We start from the raw sequence: 20,485 nt of genomic DNA, 5'->3' as shown, positions 1-20,485 counted from the left end.
CCAAATAAACAAAAAAAGAAAGAGGAGAAATAACAACCAATACCACAGAAATACAAAAACAGTAAGAGAATACGGGGAACAATTATAGGCCAACAAATTGGACAACCTAGAAGAAATGGACAAGTTTCTAGAAATATACAGACCACATATCCTTTTTTTTTTAGTTCCATAATTCTTTTTAGTCTTTCCAGCTACCTCATATATGCCTTTAGAAAGCTTTTTAACATTTTGAGTCACTTAGCAACTGAGGCTATGTACATAGGAAACTCCAAACATTTCTTGAGCACTAAGGAATAGGGGACCTAGTCCTTACTGGCAAGTTTATTTGAAGCATAAGCAAGACATTATTACGGGATATAGCTCAGTGGTAGAATGCTTGCTTAGCATGCATGAGGTCCTGGGTTCAACACCCAGTGCCTCCATTAAAAAAAAAAAAGATTTTTATCAGTAAAAATCTACTGTACAGAGTAGGATAACTTAAGTTGGTTGTGAAGAAAAAAATTAAACTGAGTCTTAAAAAGCAGGAAATGTTTGTGCAAAAGTTGATAAGTTTTACTTGTTTGAGGCCTAAAAATCCAGTAATACATGGTTTAAGGTATTCTCTCTGGAGACTACCTGAATCCGAGTGTGACTATTCACATTTAGTGAGTTATTTAAAGGTGCTGAGCTTCAGTTTCCTTATCCATAAAATGGAAATCTTTTTTTTTAAAGTCCATTATAGCAGTCAGTATAAAGTAAGGGTTAAAAGAATAACTCAGAGCCCATTTAGTCTCGTGTTCTTTGCCATGTTCTATTCTTTAGTGTAAATTGTTAAATTCTCTATTTCTTAAGAGTACTAAGGATCTTTATTAAGAAAATGTAGGTTTCTTTTCTTTTTAAACATGTTTTAAGGCTAAATTTCTCAAGGGTAGGGACTATACAGAGGAGATACTAATATTAATTTAATACATATTATGTGTTAGCCTAATCTGATTGAATTCTTGCATCTACCCTATAAAGAGCAAGTATTCATCAGAGAGATTAAGTAGAGTGTCCAAGAGTATGCAGCTTAATGGTAGATATAAATTAGATCACAGAACAAAGGCCTTTCTACTCCCACTGTGCTCTACTGTTACCATGGTGCCCCTCCTTTTTTTAACCTTAAAAATCTTATATTCATATAGAAGTTTTCTTAACTGTTGCTTAGCTCATACTTCCTTATTTAGAGTCACAATGGACTTATTTTTATATATTTTCTACCTCCTCAGTGAACTCTATACATATATGTGCATAATATATTGTCATATATATTAGGATTTTGTTCAATTAAGATTTGAGTTCTTATATGCTTGATACTGTTCTAGATATTGTATACTAAGTACATAGGGATGAAGAAACAAAAAATTAAGAAATAAGTTCATAGTCAGTGAAAATTAACTGTGGTGATGGGAATAATTGAAGGGCTACTTCAGGCCTTTTCTAAGGCAGGATCTTTTCTGAGAGTGTGACATTGAAGCTGGGACCTGATTGATGAGAGGAAGCAAGAGGTGCAAAAAGCTGAGATGCACACATTCCAGGTGGAGAGAGTAGATGATGCAGAAGTCCCAAGAGCAGTATGAACATGAGATGTTTAAGGAGTAGGAAGAAAGCACGCAAGACTGGAATGCAGTGAGCAGGGGCATAAGGTCAGAGAAAGATGGTTGCCAGAAGATCCCATGCCTTGCAGCCTTGGTCAACAGTTTGATTTTACTCTAAGTGAATTAGGAAGTCATTGAAGGGTTTGAAGCAAGGAGGTAAATACAGTCTGATTCATAGTTTGAAGAATTTCAGTGTGGAGAATGGATTAGACGGGGCACCCCAGGAGAGAGTGGTGGGCTGGACTAGGATGGTGGCAGCGGAAATGGGAAGAAGTAGATGGACTCGATTCTTGTTCTGGAGATAGAGTTGACAGGCCTTGCTTCTGAATTGAATGTAGGAGAGGAAAAGGAAAAGAATCAAAGATTGCTTCTACATATTTTTATACCAGGATATTGGGGAAGTAAATTGCCATTCCCTGAAATGGGCAGGACTGGGGAGGGGAAAATCTGGAGTTCTGTTTGGAACACTTTAAGTGTGAGGTGCTTACAGGTGTCTGTGTAGAAATGCCAAGCAGACAGCTGGGTCTATAATCTGGAGTCTAGAGTTCATGGGAAAGGTACAAATGTGGGAACCTTCAGCACATATGTAGTATTGAAAGTCATGAACTGAGATTACATATTGGAATAACTGTAGATAGAGAAGGGAAGGGTCCCAAGACACATGATGTTTAGAAATCCAGTAAAGAAGTAGCTGATGAAGTAGAAGAAAAATTTTAAAGGTGTGCTATCTTAAAAACGAAGAAGTATTTCAAGACTCTAACGTTATTGAGAGATCAAATAAGATGAGGGCTAAGACGTGAGCCTTGAATTTGATAAAATGGAAGCTGTTCATAACATTAAGGAGCAATCTCAGTGGCATGGTTGGCCTTAGTGTTGGATGAGGAGGTAAGAAATGGAGACAGTATGTGTAGGTAATTCTTAAAAAAATTCTGTTGTTAAGCAAAGCAGAAAAAAGGGGTACTAACCAGAGAGGACTTGGGGGCCAAGTTAGGTAGGTCTGTTGGTTTTGTTTTAAACTTTATTTGCACATATTCTGCTACAAGGTAGCTCTTCTTAGTACACGGACCTGCAGACCTGGGGTTTCATGTATATTAACTGAATAGAAAACTGTATCTGGCAGCCCTCCAGCTAGGTATCCCTGCAGACGCCGAGAGCATCGACAGCAGGAACAAGAGGCATTCCCTCAACAAGGCATCTGTTCATTCAGAAACCCCTGTTCTAGCTTCACTTGGCAGACTCTGGGATATCATCCCTTTCCTCCTGCAAACTGTTAACAGTCCAGTAGCGGAGACCATGGTGGGTGCTCCATAGCTGTACTTGACCTACACCTTGAACAATGAAGGAGAAGGGCATTTCAGTAGAGGAAAGTGCCTCAGTCACAGAGGCGTCACACTGAGCAGTGTGAGGGCAAGTGAAGAAGCTTGATGGGGCCAATCGGGAACTTGTGGGGGTCAGGAGGTGCACACGGGTGCTTTCCAGCAATTTAGGCTTGCTTAAGAAACGAAGTCAGGCTGTTTACTGAGTTCTCTTATCTGGTAATCAGATGGATTCTTCTAAATGAGAAGAAATAAAATGGTATAGGTTTTCCCAAAACTGAGTCTTTGTGTACTTGTGCTCGCAAATCTTTTTAAGGTTTATACTGTGAGCCTTAATTTTGGCTTCTCACCTAGAAGAAAGTAAGGTCCAAAATTTCCCTCATTGTTTCACCTCCTAGAAGAAGCATGCAGTCAGTGTAATTGTTGCATTCAGCTGTCTATTTAAGGTAATACAGGAAATTAGCAGTGCATTTTCAAGAAAAGCTGATTACTATCTGTTATTAGTAATCTAAAACCATCACCGATTGTAAGCATTGCAAATGGTCAGAGACACATTAAATGAAAAGGGAGAAAACATCCATTATTTAGAATTTATTATCCCTTATCTACCCCCTTAATAGAGAACATCAAGTAAAATTAAGTGATTTTGGAATATATTGCTCAAAGTACAGTGTTCTACCTTATGCCCAAAATGTTCCACTGTCACTTTTCCTCAAACATGGAATGTTGCATATTAAGTCATACTTCTGAGACTCAGTGGAAACCTGTAACTTTAACATCAAAATTTTGCATCCCAGACAGCCAACTCTCTGGAAGTCTATTTGGAAACTGGCTTCTTAAACTCAAAGAGAGCTTGGGGCTGAGGCCTCTATCCAGAGCTCATCTCACGGCCACCATTCTCACTCTTATCTTGGATACAGTACATTTTCAGATCAGCAGCCGCTGTAGCATCAAGCAAGTAGATTACAAAACCAGAAGATAGCTGGTGGCATTTCACAGTCACTTGCAGGTTTTTTAAATCAAATATTTATCAGCCACTATGGCAATAGTGGTTGACCCATTGCCTCAATTTTAAAAGCTGATATTTGGGTGTCTGTCTGAAGGAAATAACAGTAGTTCAATAGTTTTAAGATTTCAAGAAATTAACCTAACAGTCTTAAATGTTTCATCTAGAAAAAAGAGGACATTTTGCTTTTAAATGTGTAACTTAAGTTTGGCAAATTTTGAATTCTGCTAAGTACTGAAAATCACTGTTAATTTGGAAGGCGATGCTCAGCAGAACCTGATACTCAGCATACCATTTCCCTTACACTAGAGGGCTTCCACTGACCTAAGTGCTGGGAGACAGGAAGTTCTCACCGTGGCAAGGACCAGGGCAGCAGAGAAGAGTATCCAAAGTAATAATGAGTAACGACGGCCTCAGCCAATTATCTGGCAACTTATATATCTCATAGGATGAGGATAATACAGTTGGAAAATGTCTTTTGTAAGTGCAATCTTTTCTACTGATTTTTTCCAACTTGGTTAACTTTCATTAACTTGTTAGTTTTTAGCTTACTTCTGAACATTAGTTTTTTATATAGTTTTAATATTTTAAATATTTAATAATATTTTTATTAGGAAGGCACATATGTATTTAGCCCTTTTATTATTTTATTCAGTGAAATAGCTGAAGACACGCAGAAACCCAGGTCATGATTTGCCATTGTATGTGCACTTCTGATTTTGAGCATCAGTTCAAACTTTGCATAATGGTAATTAAGCTTCTAGCTTGAGTCCTGGAGATGGCTTAAATATGAAAGAAGCAAGAGCTAGAACGGTCTTTTCCTGGCAGGTGAGGTTTTGGTCTGCCTGGTTGCTAATGACTCCATTTCAGGCATTCAGTTCTCTGCTAATGACTCAGTCCTGACATAATTTAAAAAGTGGCCTCAGAGCAGCATAGCAGCAAAAATCCCAAACTAGTATACTGGGGAGGCCTAATATGCTTTATATGTGACTTCAAGCTAGAACCCGTGTGTACTTAGGAGATAACTCAGAGCTTACAGAAGCTTTTCACTAAAGATCCAAGTGTGGAGGTAGTTGGACAACTTAGAACAAAAAGAGAATCTAGAAATTGCTGGTGCAGAAGCCATAGTGCAGAGGTGCTGAAGGGCAGTATGGTCAGCTTGGCATTCAAAGGAGGCGTCTGTGTGAAGAAGGAAGAGGGACATGGATAAAAACAGCTCCACACACTACAACGCATACCTCTTTTTTTTTGATAGACTATTTTTTTGAGCAGTTTTAGATTCACAGCAAAGTTGAGCAGAAAGTACAGAGATTTCCCATAAACCTCTGCCCCGCCACCCCAACCATAGCCTCCCTCACTATGCCTGTCCCTTACCAGAGTGGTACATCTGATGAGCCTACACTGGCACATCATACTCACCTAAATCTGTAGTTCACAGTAGGGTTCACTCATGGCATTTTACATTCTGTGGGGTTTGGACAAATTTTTAATGACATGTAACTACCAGTTACAGTATCATATGCCAATATCACTGGCATATGCTTTGTCTTTTGACCTCATTGTGCCCCCTTTCAAACATTAGACCCTTGTCATTTGTGAGGGTCACAATCCTAAGACTCATGGAGCACTAAAATTATAAATACCATTAAACCGTCATTTGTCATCATAAAATGCAGTTGATTGTTACTGAAATTTTTAAGGAAATCTTTCATGTTCTTAAGAGTATTTAAATATAAGGTTGCTTTACAGATCATTTTTTTTCCTTAGATCTTAGACCTTTTCACTTTCTTTGGGTAATCGGTTTTCACAAAACATACATTTCATATGAGTTAGTATTATATGCATTTAACTGAAGGACATGCATACTCCAGGCACATGGTAGGTGTGATGCAACTAGCCAGATGACCATTTACCCCCAGTAGTTGCCAGCGCATGAAATTTATCTTTGCCTCAACACAATGATAGTTTACTAGAGGTCATGGACCTTCAGGGTCATTCTTACATGTTAATTATCTGTAAAGTCCAAGTGTTAAAAAGTGTGTTAAGTTAATCTTGGGGAAATCCTGTGGTTTTCAGTCAGCAGCTCCCACAGGGATCCTGCACGGTACTGTTCCAGAGCTGCCTTTCTTCCACAGCCCACACCTGTGTCAGACCCTCCTTAACTCTTACCTATATTACTGTGGACCTCATTATCCCTCCCACTCGTTATACTTCTACCAGGTTAGTTTTCTTAAAGGTCACCAGTGCTACATATTCTCTTCTAATTTTAGGAAAGACTTCTGCAGCTGGCCTTTCTCATTTCATCTCTTATCACTCTGTTCTAATGAAACTGATCAGGTTTGCTCCTTTAAGGCACCTTTCATTTTACTATGCCATTTCTCTTCCTTTGAATATTACCTTAATTAAGCCCTTCCCAAACAGATGTAATTGTTTCTTCCTGTGTGTGCCGCACTGCTCTGTACCCCTCATACCACGTAGCCCATTCAGCCTGCATTACAGCTGTTTATGCTTCCTGCACTCTGTTAGTCTGCAAGTCACAGAACCATGGTTCAAGCTGGACCTAGGTTGATTTCCATGACGTCTTACATTTGTTCAACACTGAAGTATTATTACCTTGGTGACATATTTTCATTTCCTTCACAGTGCTTTTGCATGTATATAATAGACAAATACATCTTTTTTGTTTTATGTGAGTAGTATCATATGGTAGGTTTTTTTTTGGTTGCTTGGGCTTTTGTTTTTGTTTTTGTTTTTTTACCACGTGATAAAATCCTGTTCATATATGTAAATACCTCATAGGTTTTTAATGGCTGCATAATACTCTATAGTGTGTATGTTACCTAGTTTAATTACTGATGGACATATTAGGAAGCTCTCAAAATGTTTGCTACTACAGAAAATGCTATAGCATATGTCTTTGCACACTCGTGCAGATATACCAGAAAGATAGCTTCTTGGAAACAGTTACTGGGTCAGAGCGTGTGTACATTTTTAACTTGTTAGTGTCAAATTGCCTTCCAAACACACAAAATTTGTTTCCACCAGTAGTGTATGAAACTACCCATGTCTTAATGTCTGCATTTCATATTACCAGCCTTTCTAATTTTTGCCAATCTGTTGTACCAGAAATGCTCTCACTTGAATTTACATTTCCCTGTGTAATAGTGAGGTTCAGTGTCTTTTCATATGTTGGCTGTTTGTATTTCTTCTTTAAGAACTGCCTATTCATATCTCTTTGCCAGTGTTTTATTAGGCTCTCTTTTTCTAAGTGATTTTTTTTAACATTTTTTATTGATTTATAATCATTTTACAATGTTGTGTCAAATTCCAGTGTAGAATGCGATCTTTCAGTTATACATGAACATACATATATTCATTGTCACACATTTTTTATTCGCTGTGAACTACCACAAGATCCTGTATATATTTCCCTGTGCTGTATAGTATAATCTTGTTTATCTGTTCTACATTTTGAAATCTCAGTTTTCTAAGTGATTTGATTTGAGTTTTCTAAAGATTCTGGATATTAATCCTTTTTACATATATTGTAAGTACTTATTTCTAGTTTATCATTTGTCCCTTAACTTTTTTTATGGTGTTTTTTGTGACTTTTTTAGGTAGGCAAATCTTTAGTCTTTTTTATTTGTGACTTCTCAATTAGAAGGGCCTTCCCAGTCTGAAGATTACAAAGATGTTTTCTTTTAATGGTCTTACTGAACTTTTAATTCTTTAATTTATTTGGATTTTTTTTTTTGAAATTTGATAAAGGATATTGCTGTAACTTTAACTTTTTTTCCTCTTTCCAACATTACTGAAAACCTTCCCCACTGATTGGAAATGTCAATAATCTAAAGTTCTATATGTATTTGGTTTCATTTAATTTTTATTTCTGTCCCAATACTATGATTTTACTCATTTGCATTATCTAAGATATGAACTTAAGAGTCACCCTGTAGATTTCATTTAAAAAATTATTTAATCTTCTTGGGAGTTTTGTTTGTATAGCTTTTATGGATTACTTGGGAGAATGGACACCTTTGCAATCTTGAATCTCCTATTTTGGACCCTATAGTATGTGTCTCCTAATTAGTCCTTTTTTTTTCTTTTTTTGTCCTATTGCAAAGTTTTATAGCTTTTTCCTCTAGATCCTGGACCTTTTTGTTAGATTTCTTCCTAGATATTTCATAGTTTTTATTGCCACTATGAATAGGATCCTTTTTTCTTGTTATATTTCCTATTGGATTTTGCCACTAGAGAATGTATGTTTACTGTATTTCTGACCATCTTATTAGTCTTAATAGTCTTTCAGTTGATTTCCTAGGTTTTGTGAGTGTACAATTATATCATCTGCAGAAAAAAATGACAAGTTGTTTTTTGTTCCCCTCATTTATTCTGTTTTTATTGTCTCACTGAATCATTAGGGATCTGCAGGACACTAGAGCAGCAGTAATAAGAAGCATCTTTCTCTTGGTCTGAGCTTTAGGAGGAACACGTCTGTAGATTTTAACATTACACTCAGTGCTTACTGTGGATATTTGACAGTCATTTTATCTAAGAAAATTTTCTGTTTTTTTCTTATTGAGGATTTTTATCAAAACTTGGTATTGTAATGAATATTTTTCTATCCTTTGAGATAATTTTTTTCTTTTAATCTGTCAGTGCAGTGGATTATCTTTAAAAATTTTTTCCTATTGTAGTATTGGTTTCTTGAGATGAACAGTATTTGCTCATGATACAGTCTTTTATTTTAAATATATATTTTATTGAAGTATAGTCAGTTTACAATGTTGTGTCCATTTGTGGTGGGGAGGAGGAGGAGGAAATTTCATAAGCATAGGTAGCAACCTAGAAAGGTATGCAGGACTCTGTGAGTGCATTTATCTTAAAGTGATATTTGATTTGTTCTAAAGAACCTGGAACCCAGCACACTCCCTGAGTTAGGGAGATAAAGGTGAGCCTGGGGAAACTCAGGTAGCTAGAAGGAGGCTACAGCTAAGTAGTAGAGTGTAGGGCTAGCACGCAGGGGGGACCTGGGCTCGATTCGAGAGAGAGAGGGAATACTTTTTATTTATTTATTTATTTTAAGTTACATTTATGTACTGTTCATTGTTTCTAAGAATGTTTGGGGGTTTAGCTTTTTAAACTTACATAGTTATCAGAGGAATAAAGCCAGCTACGAAATAAGAATTAATTCAAAAAGATACATATACCCTGCTATTAACAGCAAGATTATTTAATAGGATGCTTCCATATCTTGGCAATTAAGTGCACATCAACAGATGAATAGATAAAGAAGGTGTAGCATATAAGTACAATGGAATACAATTCACGCATAAGAAAGAAGGATATTTTGCCATTTGCAGCCCTTCATTCACTTTTTTTTTACACTTCGAAAACCAGAATTTTGTAACTAGCATAAATATTTCCATGGCATCAATAAGAACAAAATACCTAGAAATAAACTTAACCATGGAGGTTACATATACCCTGAATATAAAACATTGAAGAAGGAAACCAAAGATGACAGAGAAATGGAAAGATACCTTGTGCTCTTGGATTGGAAGGATCGGTATTATCAAAATGGCCGTACTACCCAAAGCAACCTGCAGATCCAATGCAACCCCTGTGAAAATACTCACATTTTTCACAGAACTAGAACAAACAATTCCAAAACTTACATGGAACCATAAAAGACCCCGAACTGCCAAAGCAGTCTTCTGTAGGTCTTTTTTTTCCTCTTTCCTTATGGTTGATGACTAGAGAATCTCCTTTACCATTTGTTGTTAAGTACCCTCTCCAGCATTTATCGTTAGTGGACTTTTGAATGATGCCCATTCTGACTGGAGTGAGGTGATACCTGATTGTAGTTTTGATTTGCATTTCTCTGATGATTAGCGATACTGAGCATCTTGTCATGTGCCTATTGGCCATTTGTATGTCGTCATTGGAGAATTGCTTGTTTAGGTCTTCTGCCCATTTTTGGATTGGGTTTTTTTTTCTTATAAAGTTGTATGAGCTGTCATGATATAGTCTTTTAAATGTCCTCAGTCCTAAATTTGATTTTATTCAGAATGTATCTATATTCATTAGCAATATAAGCCTATACTTTTTTTCTCTTTTTACTTATATTTCTCCTTGCTGTGTAATACTTCATATTCTTGGAAGCTAGGTGTACCTTGAAAATATGGTAACATTTATTCATAAAACTGAGACTGATGGCTTTAAAGATGGTATTTTGACTGCCTTTTTAATGTTCATTAAATTCAAGGGCTGTTAATATCATGACTCCTCTGATCTTGAGCACCTTGCTAACTTGATTAAATCTCAGTACCCTTCCCAAGTTTTATTGAAAAATAATTAACATACATCACTATTAATTTAAGGTGTACAGCATCATGGTTGGTTTTACACATATTATGAAATGATACCATAGTAGGTTAATTTACATCCATAATCTCATATAGATGAAATTTTTAAAAAGGAAAAAAAAATTTCTCCTTTTGATGAGAACTCCTAGGATCTACTCTCTTAACTTTCCTGTGTATCATACAGCAGTGCTAACTATAGTCATGTTGTACATTACATCCCTAGTACATTTTTATCTTATAACTGGAAGTTTGTACTACCTTCATCCAATTCTCCATCTCTCCACTCCCCCACCTCTGGTAATCACAAATCTTGATCTTTTTCTATGAGTTTGGTGTTTTGTTTTGTTTTGTTTTTAATATTCCACATATAAATGAGATCTTACAGTACTTGTCTTTTTCTGACTTTAACTAAATTAATGCCTTCAGGGTCCATCCATGTTGTCCCAAATGCTATGATTTCCTTGGTTTTTTAGGGCTGAATAATATTCCACTGTGTGTATGTGTTTGTATGTGAGATGGACACTTAGGTTGTTTCCATGTCTTGGCTGTTGTAATAATGCTACTATGAACATGGGGGTGCAGGTATCTTTTCGAGTAGTGTGTTCATTTCTTTTGGATATATTGCCTCAAGTGGAATTGCTAGATCACATGGTAGTTCTTGTTTTAATTTTTTTAGGAACCTCCATACTGTTTTCCATAGTGGCTGCACCATTTTATAATCACACCGACAGTGCACAAGTGTTTCCTTTTCTCCATATCCATGCCATTATTTGTTATGTCTTATTGATGATGGCTGTTCTAACAAGTGTGAGGTGATATTTCATTGTCATTTTAACCTGCATTTAATAACTGTGATGTTGAGCATCTTTTCTTGGCCATTTGTGTATTTTCTTTGGAAAAATGTCCGTTTAGGTCTTTTGCCCATTTTTAAATTGGATTTTTTTTTTTTTTTGCTATCAAGATGTATGAGTTCTTTATATATTTTGGATATTAACCCCAAGTATATGGTTTCCAAATACTTTTCCCATTTCATAGTTTGTCTTTTCACTTTCTTGTTGGTTTCTTTTGCTGTGAAGAGCCTTTTTAGTTTAATGTAGTCCCACTTGTTTGTTGCTTATGCTTTAGGTGTGATTCCCAAAAAATCATTACCAAGACCCACGTCAGGGAGCTTTTTTTTTTCTTCTCGGAGTCTCATGGTTCCAGGTTTTACATTTAAGCCTCTGATCTATTTAGAGTTAATTTTTGTGAGTGACATAAGGCAGGGATCCAGTTTCATTCTTTTACATGTGAATATCAAGTTTCCTCAACACCATTATTAAAGAGATTGTCTTTTCTCCATTGAGTATTTTTGGCTCCCTTGTCAAATATTGGTTTACTCTGTGTGCTTGGGTTACTTTCTGAGTTGTTGATTATATTCCATTGGTCTCTTTGCTTTTATTCCAGTACCATACTGTTTAATTACTATAGCTTTATGGTGTAGCTTGGAATCAAGAAGTGTGATTCCTCCTGCTTTATTGTTCTTTCTCAGGATTTCTTTGGCTATTTGGGGGTCTTTTGTGGTTCCAGAAAAGTTTTAGGAATGTTTTGTCTTATGTCTGTAAAAAATGCCATTTGCATCTTGATAGAGATTGTGTTATCTCTACAGATGGTTTTAACTTCTTCCATCCATGAACACAAGATACCGTTCTATTAGTTTGTGTCATCTTTTTTTTCTTCATCAGTGTCTTCTAGTTTTCAGAGTAGGTATCTTTCACTTTCTCAGATAAATTTATTCCTAAGAACTTTATTGTTTTTGATTCCGTTGTAAATGGGATTGATTTATTTTTCAGAAAATTCATTGTTAGAATATATTTTTTTACTGATAAAATGGGGATAACCAAACTTCTCAGTATTGTAATAAGGATTAAATGAGATAAAATATGATTGTTTCCTATAATTGTCCCTCTTATAAGGTAAATGCTTATTACTGGTAACTCCTTATTGCTGTAACTCCATACCAGCACAGAAAGAAGACAGAAAGATAAGTGAATGGTCCAGCATGGTAGGCATCAACACTGACATACCCCTTGGTGAGGCTAGATCCCTCCCAGGACTAGCGCTTTTCCCTGCAGTGCTGTCTCAGCAGGCCTCCCCACAGGCCGGGATGCACCACCTGTGTTGTACACAGGAGCCCTAGTGGAGGCTGTGTGTGTGCGCCTTGGATACCTGCACCCCACCTGGAGCTGCTTCTCCATTGGGAGTGCTTATTTGTTTGTTATGGAAGATTCTGAACTTGAATGGAAAGACGACTTTTCTTAAAGTTATTTGAAAACTCGGGATCATAATGTACAAAGCTCAGGATTATATGATCGGTCCCAAGAACATTCTGAGGTTTTTGTTTTTGTTTTGCTTTTTAGCAGACATTTAGAGGTTGTGTCTCCGTCCTTCTAAAATAAGTATAAACTCTGAGACTGAGAGGTATAAAGTAGAAAATGGAGACTTGCTGCATTCTCATCAACAGGCAGAATATGGTTTTTCCGGTCTTTATTACTTCAAAATCCTTCATCTGATATTTAAAATGTATTTATGTTGAGTCATTTCTTTCTCTTTTGCTGGTAAACCAGAAGATCATGAAATGATTTTGCAGAGGGAGTAGCATTACGTTCAGTTTCTTTTTTTGCATATATCAGATAAGAGGCTTGCAAATGGAAGTATGTCCACCTCACATCCTTTGTATGGTAATGGCAGTGATGTTTGCCCTTTTTGTCACTGGTGCAACATTTATTAGTTCATAAAGCCACTTCCAAAGAACTTAAGGACTTTTTGACAAAAGGTGACTAGTAAGAATGATGTTAGATTTTGAGAGGCTACTTTTGTTTTTACAGACATTTCTTTCCTTCTTGTTAGTGTTTAGAAACTACTAGTATTTTAAGAGTGTTGTAGAGGGCAGGGGAGTGCCATGACAAAAGAAAGTTAATACACATATTTGGAGTTAGGATTTCTGAATGTTTGTCTAGGAAGGGAAAATAAAAGTTTTGAGGTTCAGCTCAGCTTAATCCTCTATATCACCCACTCTGAACTAACACTACTGGTTGGCAAAAAGCTCACCAATCTGAGGAATAAAAGCAGCTTAAAACGTTGACTTTGGTAAACCTTAATAATAATGGAAGAGAAGAAAGGCAGCAGTTGCAGAGATTCACCTACTTTTCTAGACTAAGGGACTCTGTACATGTCCCTTCCCCTCTTCAATTCACTGTCATCCATTCAATGGCAGGGCTCCCTGCAACCGAATTGTATCTGTGGAAATAGTCCTTCCATTATGCCTAAGAAAAAGTCTTCTAAAAAATTGTTTGCAGAAGTTTTCACAGTATTTAAGCATTTCAGGGAGTGTCTGTCACATAATAGAGTGAAAATGGAGAAGGATAAAGACCCTGGAGTAATGAATCTGTATACATATACCTGATAGTTTGCAGTACCAGCCAATAGGTTTTGGTTTCTTTGTATTTTGGTTCTGTATTTTTTCCTAGCTCCTATAATATTTTACTTTTATCTTGAAAATATTGGGGGAGTTATGATATGGTTGTCTTGTTACTTATTATATAGTTCATATAGTTCATTCAATATATATTGTTAAATATAATATGCTATTATTATTATAATAGATCTTTATAGTTATCGTTAAGGTACCAGTGGCTTCTTTTTCAGAGCAATAATGAAATTTCACAGTATGAAAATGGAAGAAATCAACAAAATTATTCGTGACCTTTGGCGAAATACCTATCGTGGACAAGGTAATTAACATGGTGTATCATGAATGCTCTTTCGTAAACCCTGTCTCCAGCTCTTGCCTCATAAGACCTCTCATTATGCCAGTATTATCTCCTGGACCCCTTTCTGAACATCTCTCTGAGATTTTCTAAGAATTCTTATCTTGGCAACATCTTGTAGCAAGAAAAAAATGCAAAGTTTTCTATTCCAAAGCCTGACAGGACTTACTTATTTGGCTATGGTGCAAATTATATTTAACTGATGACATAGCAGGTTCTTCTGAAGTGCAGATAGGGATAAGCTGACATGTGATAAGAAGAAAACCATCAGGAGGAAACTCTTAATAGGGGAACTAAGAAAGGCACAGCTGAGACTGAGGGTTGGGGCATCTGGGTTGCTTCTGGACAGGAATCCTCACTACCAGAGAAAAAGATTCCAAATCAGCTAGTGTTTTCCCCTGATAATGTCAGCCTCACATGTTGCCTGTAACTTACTTTGATAATGTTTGCAAATAACAAAAGGTTACAGAATAGATTCCCCCCTGAAATCTTCTCTCTGTGTCAGATATTGAATATATAGAAATTCGATCTGATGCCGATGAAAATGTATCAGCTTCTGATAAAAGACGGAATTATAACTACCGAGTGGTGATGCTAAAGGGAGACACAGCCTTGGATATGCGAGGACGATGCAGTGCCGGACAAAAGGCAAGTATCTCAGGAGCCCCCTGTACAGAGAGAGCTGACAAAGTGAAATCAATGTCAGCGCAGTGGAAGCACCCAAGGCTGCCCTTGAATGGTAGGCACTCCTTGCTGCCATGTAAAGCGGATCAGGCTCAGCTACTCTCGTTACATTCTCTCAGTTCTAACCAGTGTTTCCTCCAACACTCTTTAAAGGAGGTTTTTAGGAGAAGGGCCTGAAACATTCTCACAGGATAGCCGAAGTGTAGAGGAGGAAGCTGAAGACAACTGTTTCAGAGCACTCCTTATGAGAGTAAGTTTACTGTTTCGTCAGTTGTAAGACACATCACTACTTTGTGCCACCAAGAAAGAAAAAATCCACTTGTAATTGTAAGGTGCATCCTGATGTCAAAGAAATCAAAGGGTTGGGCAGGGGTATGTTTTAGCATCAGTGACACAACAATATTAGCAAACCAGATCCTAGATTGAGCCAGATCAGGCATTACGATAAATGAGTGTCTCATTGAGAAAGCAGCCCCATCACAGGACTCAGTCCCCAGCACCACCCCCAGACTAGCCTTGGGCCTGCAGCCCAAAGAAGGGTCTGCCAGAGGCAAAGCTTGTGATACCCCCAGATACCTTTGATACCTTGTGATACCTTTGCCCCCACAACCCAGGCCATCTGGCTCTGCAGGAAGCTCCGGGAGGAAGCCGAGGCTGGATATACAGAGAGAGCACAGAGGAATCAAGTCTGAAAGTTGGGAAAGTGGGACCTGTATCCTTGGGGAACACAGCTGGGTCCTTTCCCTGTGCACAGGTTTTTACCTAGGATGTCACAGATTTTTGAGCTTCCTCTTTTCAAATTAGAAGCAGAAGATTACACTTGATCACACCTCTGGACCCCTGATTTTAACAAAATTTTAAAATTCTAGAAGTGGATGCTCACATTCTCTGAGTTATTTTCATAAATAGTTTTCAGTTTTTGTTTAAAGACATTCCATTCATGTATAAATTTTCTTCTCAGCCCAGACAGCTGATACCAATTTAAGGCATCTGCAGATTATTATCTTGATCATAGTCTGCAAAAATGACAAATTTGTGATCTATAATCGGTATCCCCTACATGCTTTGTTGCTTTTTAGTGGTAACTCTGAATGAGAAATACGAAGAATTGGAAACATGTCTGTTAAAAATACTTTGTGAACAAAAGCTGATTTCTTACAGCTACTCCAATCTATAGAAATTAACTAGCAGTAATTGCTTCCTTGCTGTTAGGGGACAGAACAGACAGGTGGTTTGAAAGAGGTGGACCATGAGCTCCATTCATACTCCATTCTGAGTGAGTGGTGGTGGAAGTGGCAGCCCGCCCTGTGTATCAAATAGAAACTAGAAACTGTTCTAACATCACTAACTCAGTCATGCTCCTTCACTCGCAAGTGCAGAGGGTGGGGGAGTGTTACAGCTCACACAGAAACTGTATCCTTCCTGAACTAGTCCTTCACTCTTAATTCTGTGCTCCCTGTACCCTCAGATGGCTTCAACTGCAGTCTGAGTATTTGGTATTAGGTTTCTATTAACCAGCAAACTGCCTCATAGTTTTGGTTGCTTGACTTTCCTACAGTCTTCTGTATCCCTTGATGCTTTGACCCAGGAATTCCCTCCCTTCTTCTCCCTCTCCACCTCTCTCCCTTAAGTCATTCACACAAATGCTTATGTGTGGATTAGAGCCCTGGGGCCTCTTTTGGACCACAACATAGAGATTTAAAGATGTCTCTGAGAGAAAAGGTGTCTATGAGGCTCTGGAAAATGTATTATATCCAAGTTTTCTAACAAATCTTACCAGGAAAATAGCCAAGTAATACATTTTTAAGAGTATTAATCTTTATACCATTATTAAAATTATTTGTTACAGATAAATGGTAATGCACTTCTGATTCAAGTCTGTGATTTAAAGTTTTGTTATAGCTAATGTGTGTGTGTGTGTGTGTGAGAGAGAGAGAGAGAGAGAGCAGCATTGCTTTTAGCATTTTATTCATTGCAAATAATAGGATGAGATAATGCACATGAGGGTTAACCCTCTGGAAGGGCCTGAGAGTCTGGTCACAGTGCTAAGCTCTCTCAAACAAAAGAGCAGTGATTTACCTAAAGTCAGTGGCCCTGGGATATTGCCCTATCCTTCCCTTATAAAGACATTATGTTAGGTCTGCCTGCTCTCATAAGGTGATGTGCAGTGCAGCTCAGAGCTCTGGTGCTTTTTTCCAGGTATTAGCCTCACTCATCATCCGCCTGGCCCTGGCTGAAACATTCTGCTTAAACTGTGGCATCCTTGCCTTGGATGAGCCAACAACAAATCTTGACCGAGAAAACATAGAATCTCTTGCGCATGCTCTGGTTGAGTAAGTATTTCAAATTTGGGGCTGAGATATGATAGTTTTTTAAGTAAGATTAATAGAGTTCTGTGGTGAAAACCCTCTGCAGATGTGTCTTCCTTGGGGAAACTGGTTTTGCCAGACCTTAGGCTTTACCTTTTTACAGTAATTCTTCAGATGCTTAAGAAAGAGCTACATGGTGAACAGCCGCCCCAGACACATCCTGCATCTCCCCAGCATGTTCATCGGGAAACCTATGGTGAGGGTTTCCTGGCTTGGTCTGGTTTTCTTGTAAACCTACCAGAGGGGCCCACATGCCACATACTGTAGTTAGCATGCCCTGCTAAAGCATTTCTGGTTGGTGATGGTGGGTAGTGACTGTCTCACCAGCTTTTCACATGTGTCAACAGCTCTTATTCAGAAAGTGTATTGTGATGAAGTAGAATCCAGAGGATAATACTGCGTATACCCTTTACCACAATTCACCTGTGGTGGGTACGGCCCTGGGGATAGGCGGCGCTTGCTTAAAGACTGTGCTGGCAGAGGAAAGGTACTTTTCCTGAGGCAGAGAAGCTATTTTGGGTACTCCTTGCTCCAGACAGACTCTTTCTGACAGAGAACGTTTTCTGTGTGATAGCAGGGGGAGAAGGAGAACTGAGTGGCTACAGAGCCCCCGTCTCCAGCCATCTCCCCGTAGTCCTGTGTGACCCAGGAAGGGCTAGCACTTTTGAAACCTAAGTGCATCTAACTCCAGGCAAGGGATAAAGAAGTGGTTAGTTAAAAAAGAAAAAGTCTTTGAAGTCTCAGTCTCATAGCTATTTACCTCAGAATATAGATAACGAGCAAAAATGTTCTCAGTACACCCACTCAGGCCCCCTGTGTGTCATACCAGTGATGCATCTAGTGACTGGTGGTAGCAGAATTCTGAGTAGACCCAGCTCCTAAGAAGGCAGTGGGGCTTGCAGTGTTATTCCCCTTGCCTGTAGTCTTTTTTTTTTTAATTTAATTTTCTTACAGAGAAAACTAGTAACAGGTCAAGAAAGCCCCAGGCAACAGAGCAATCAGACTTCTAGAGTTGAGCAGCATAGACATTAAGGAAAACTCAGTAAACCATTTCTACTTGCTTTAGTAAGAAGAACTTTATGTTCTGGGAGAAACTAGATCATGTATTCTCACCAGTCCCTAAGCCAGACCTAGGTGAAGAGTCCGGCCATGCAGCCCCCGTCTGGACAGGAGCTGGGACGGCTACGTGCCTGGCTGAAGGCTTGGGCCTACCCCTCCCCCAGCCACTTCCTGCAGGGCTGTCAGAGGCCCTGATACTCACACGGCACAGGAAAAGCCTGGTCATCATACACATCACACACTTGTGTGTCTGACAGGTTCTCAGTGGCTTTTTCAAATACAGGTAAGGGTTATGTGTGCTCCTTAGTAATAAAATGTTCTAAATATATTGTTTCAGGATAATTAAAAGTCGCTCACAGCAGCGTAACTTCCAGCTTCTGGTAATCACTCACGATGAAGATTTTGTGGAGCTCTTAGGGCGTTCTGAATATGTGGAGAAATTCTACAGGATTAAGAAGAACATTGATCAGTGCTCAGAGATTGTGAAATGCAGTGTTAGCTCCCTAGGATCTTGGGTTCATTAAAAACAATCAAGGTTTAAATGCCTTAGAAACACAAGTCCTTAGGCAACTGCTTATTTCTGGTATCAGCTGAGTCAATATGAAAATATATTCTTTTGAGTGAGCCTTGTGTCTAGAGTTTTTAATGCCTGAGAGGTTCCAAATTCATTAAAATTGTGTCATGTGAAATGTGGGCTGATTCCCTGAACTTAATTCCCCTCCAGGCAGCCTCTGACAGGCCTGCGGTGCTCAACAGCAGCACAGCTGGACTCAGCCTCTCTCCTTCCCTCCCAGCTCAAATGAAGGATTCTCTGTGACCTGAAGCTACTTAGTCACCTTTCACTTCTCAAAGCATCAGTTAGAAGCAGGTTCTCTGGACACTTTATGGTTTGGGCAATTTAAAAAACAGTGTTTTAAGTGTTAATTCTAAATTTGTTTCTTTGGATGTGGTTTTAAAACCTGCATTATCAGTATTAATATCTGAAGATGACAAGAAATGATTAAATTTTAATATTTGACTCTGCTCTTAACTTTATAAATCTGGGCAAGTAATATCTCCCTCTCTGGGCCTCATTTTCCCCCCACCTAAAATTTGAAGTCATCAAATGGGGGTTTCAGGGTTTAAAAGGAACCTTACATAATCATCTAATTCAATACACACCATCTTCCCTCCCCACATATCCCTGCCAAGTGGGCATCCAAACCTGGGCTCTCTCTTGAGAACAGAAGTTCCCCACTGTGCACATCCATCTTTGGAAAGCTCTGACCATGAGCAAGGCCTCCCTTTCACATGGGGCCTGACCTGCCTTCATGAAGGAGTCTGTAACTCACCATATGTCTTTGCTGTGTATTAGCATGGCCTTACCGTAAATTCTGATTGCTCTCCAAGCATGCAGTCTGGTGTAAAAGGCAAGCAGGGCTCACTCAGGGTTGCCGACGGGGGCCAAGCAGACCTGGAAAAGCAGGCCTCATTTTCACCCCAGATATTATTTCTAATAAGGGCCTGACATACCCTTACCTTGGAATTGCCAGCTGAGAACTTGAAGCCATTCATAAGCATTCCACACAGTCATACTTCCAAGTCACACACTTTTGAGTTAAACTTTGTGGAGTTTTATCATTCAGACTCTCTCATGGGGCACAGTCGCTTTTATGCCATCTGCAAATCTAATGAGCATATGGTGCAGCCAGCCTTTCTCAACCAAGGTGTAGAAAAGAATTAGGCCCTAAGGTGATAGGCTGAATGGTAGCCTCCAAAGATAGAGGTTCTAATATCTGGAACCTGTGATTGTTACCCACTGCGGCCAAGATACTGCAGATGTGGTTCAGCTAAGGATCTTGGGATGGGGAGGGTTTCCTAGATTGTCTTGTGGGCCTAAATGTAATCATGAGAGTCCCAGTAGGGAGGGGGCAGAGAGACACTGAACAGCAGAAAAGAAGGCAATGCGCTGACAGACTCAGATACTGGATGGAGGAAAGGCTATTAGGGAAGAAATACCGGCAACCGCTAGAAGCTGAAAAAGGCAAAGAAACAGATTTCCCTCAGAGCCTCCAAAAGGAACAAGTCCTGCTGACACCTTGACTTTTAGACTAGTAAACTGGTTTTGGACTTCTGGCCTTCAGAACTATATATAAAAGAATAAACTTGTTCTTAAGCTGCTGTGTTTGTGCTCTTGTAACAGCAATAGGAAACTAATACAGTATCTGTTGTATGTAATTAGTTTCTACCCATCTGAAATGATCCTAGTTATGCACTATCCT

General features: G+C 38.5%; 2 protein-coding genes across 7 annotated transcripts in view; one reads left to right on the top strand and one right to left on the bottom strand.

Moving 5' to 3' along the window:
- Positions 1-18,848, top strand: part of RAD50 (RAD50 double strand break repair protein) — a 209,603-nt gene extending 190,755 nt beyond the window's left edge. For all 4 annotated transcript variants that reach the window (XM_072957363.1, XM_072957365.1, XM_072957364.1 and 1 more), the window contains 4 exons: positions 13,991-14,076; positions 14,618-14,760; positions 16,996-17,129; positions 18,562-18,848. In XM_072957363.1, coding sequence (XP_072813464.1) covers positions 13,991-14,076; positions 14,618-14,760; positions 16,996-17,129; positions 18,562-18,748 — 550 coding nt within the window. In that variant the 3' untranslated portion in view covers positions 18,749-18,848. The remainder of the gene's footprint in view (positions 1-13,990; positions 14,077-14,617; positions 14,761-16,995; positions 17,130-18,561) is intronic.
- Positions 1-20,485, bottom strand: part of KIF3A (kinesin family member 3A) — a 149,278-nt gene that overhangs the window by 14,993 nt on the left and 113,800 nt on the right. The window contains exon 17 of one of the 3 annotated variants that reach the window (XM_072957406.1): positions 5,071-5,117. The exons of 1 other annotated variant lie outside the window; for it this stretch is intronic. In XM_072957406.1, the coding sequence (XP_072813507.1) occupies positions 5,105-5,117 (13 nt within the window). In that variant the 3' untranslated portion in view covers positions 5,071-5,104. Of the gene's footprint in view, positions 1-5,070; positions 5,118-19,574; positions 19,678-20,485 lie in introns of those variants that run through there. One more of the 3 variants, XM_072957387.1, reaches the window with a different exon arrangement.

The sequence above is a fragment of the Vicugna pacos genome, chromosome 3, assembly GCF_048564905.1.
Source record: "Vicugna pacos chromosome 3, VicPac4, whole genome shotgun sequence".
Classification (NCBI taxonomy): Eukaryota; Metazoa; Chordata; class Mammalia; order Artiodactyla; family Camelidae; genus Vicugna; species Vicugna pacos.
The sequence above is the reverse complement of the archived record's forward strand: the minus strand, read 5'-3'. Positions and strand labels throughout refer to the sequence as shown.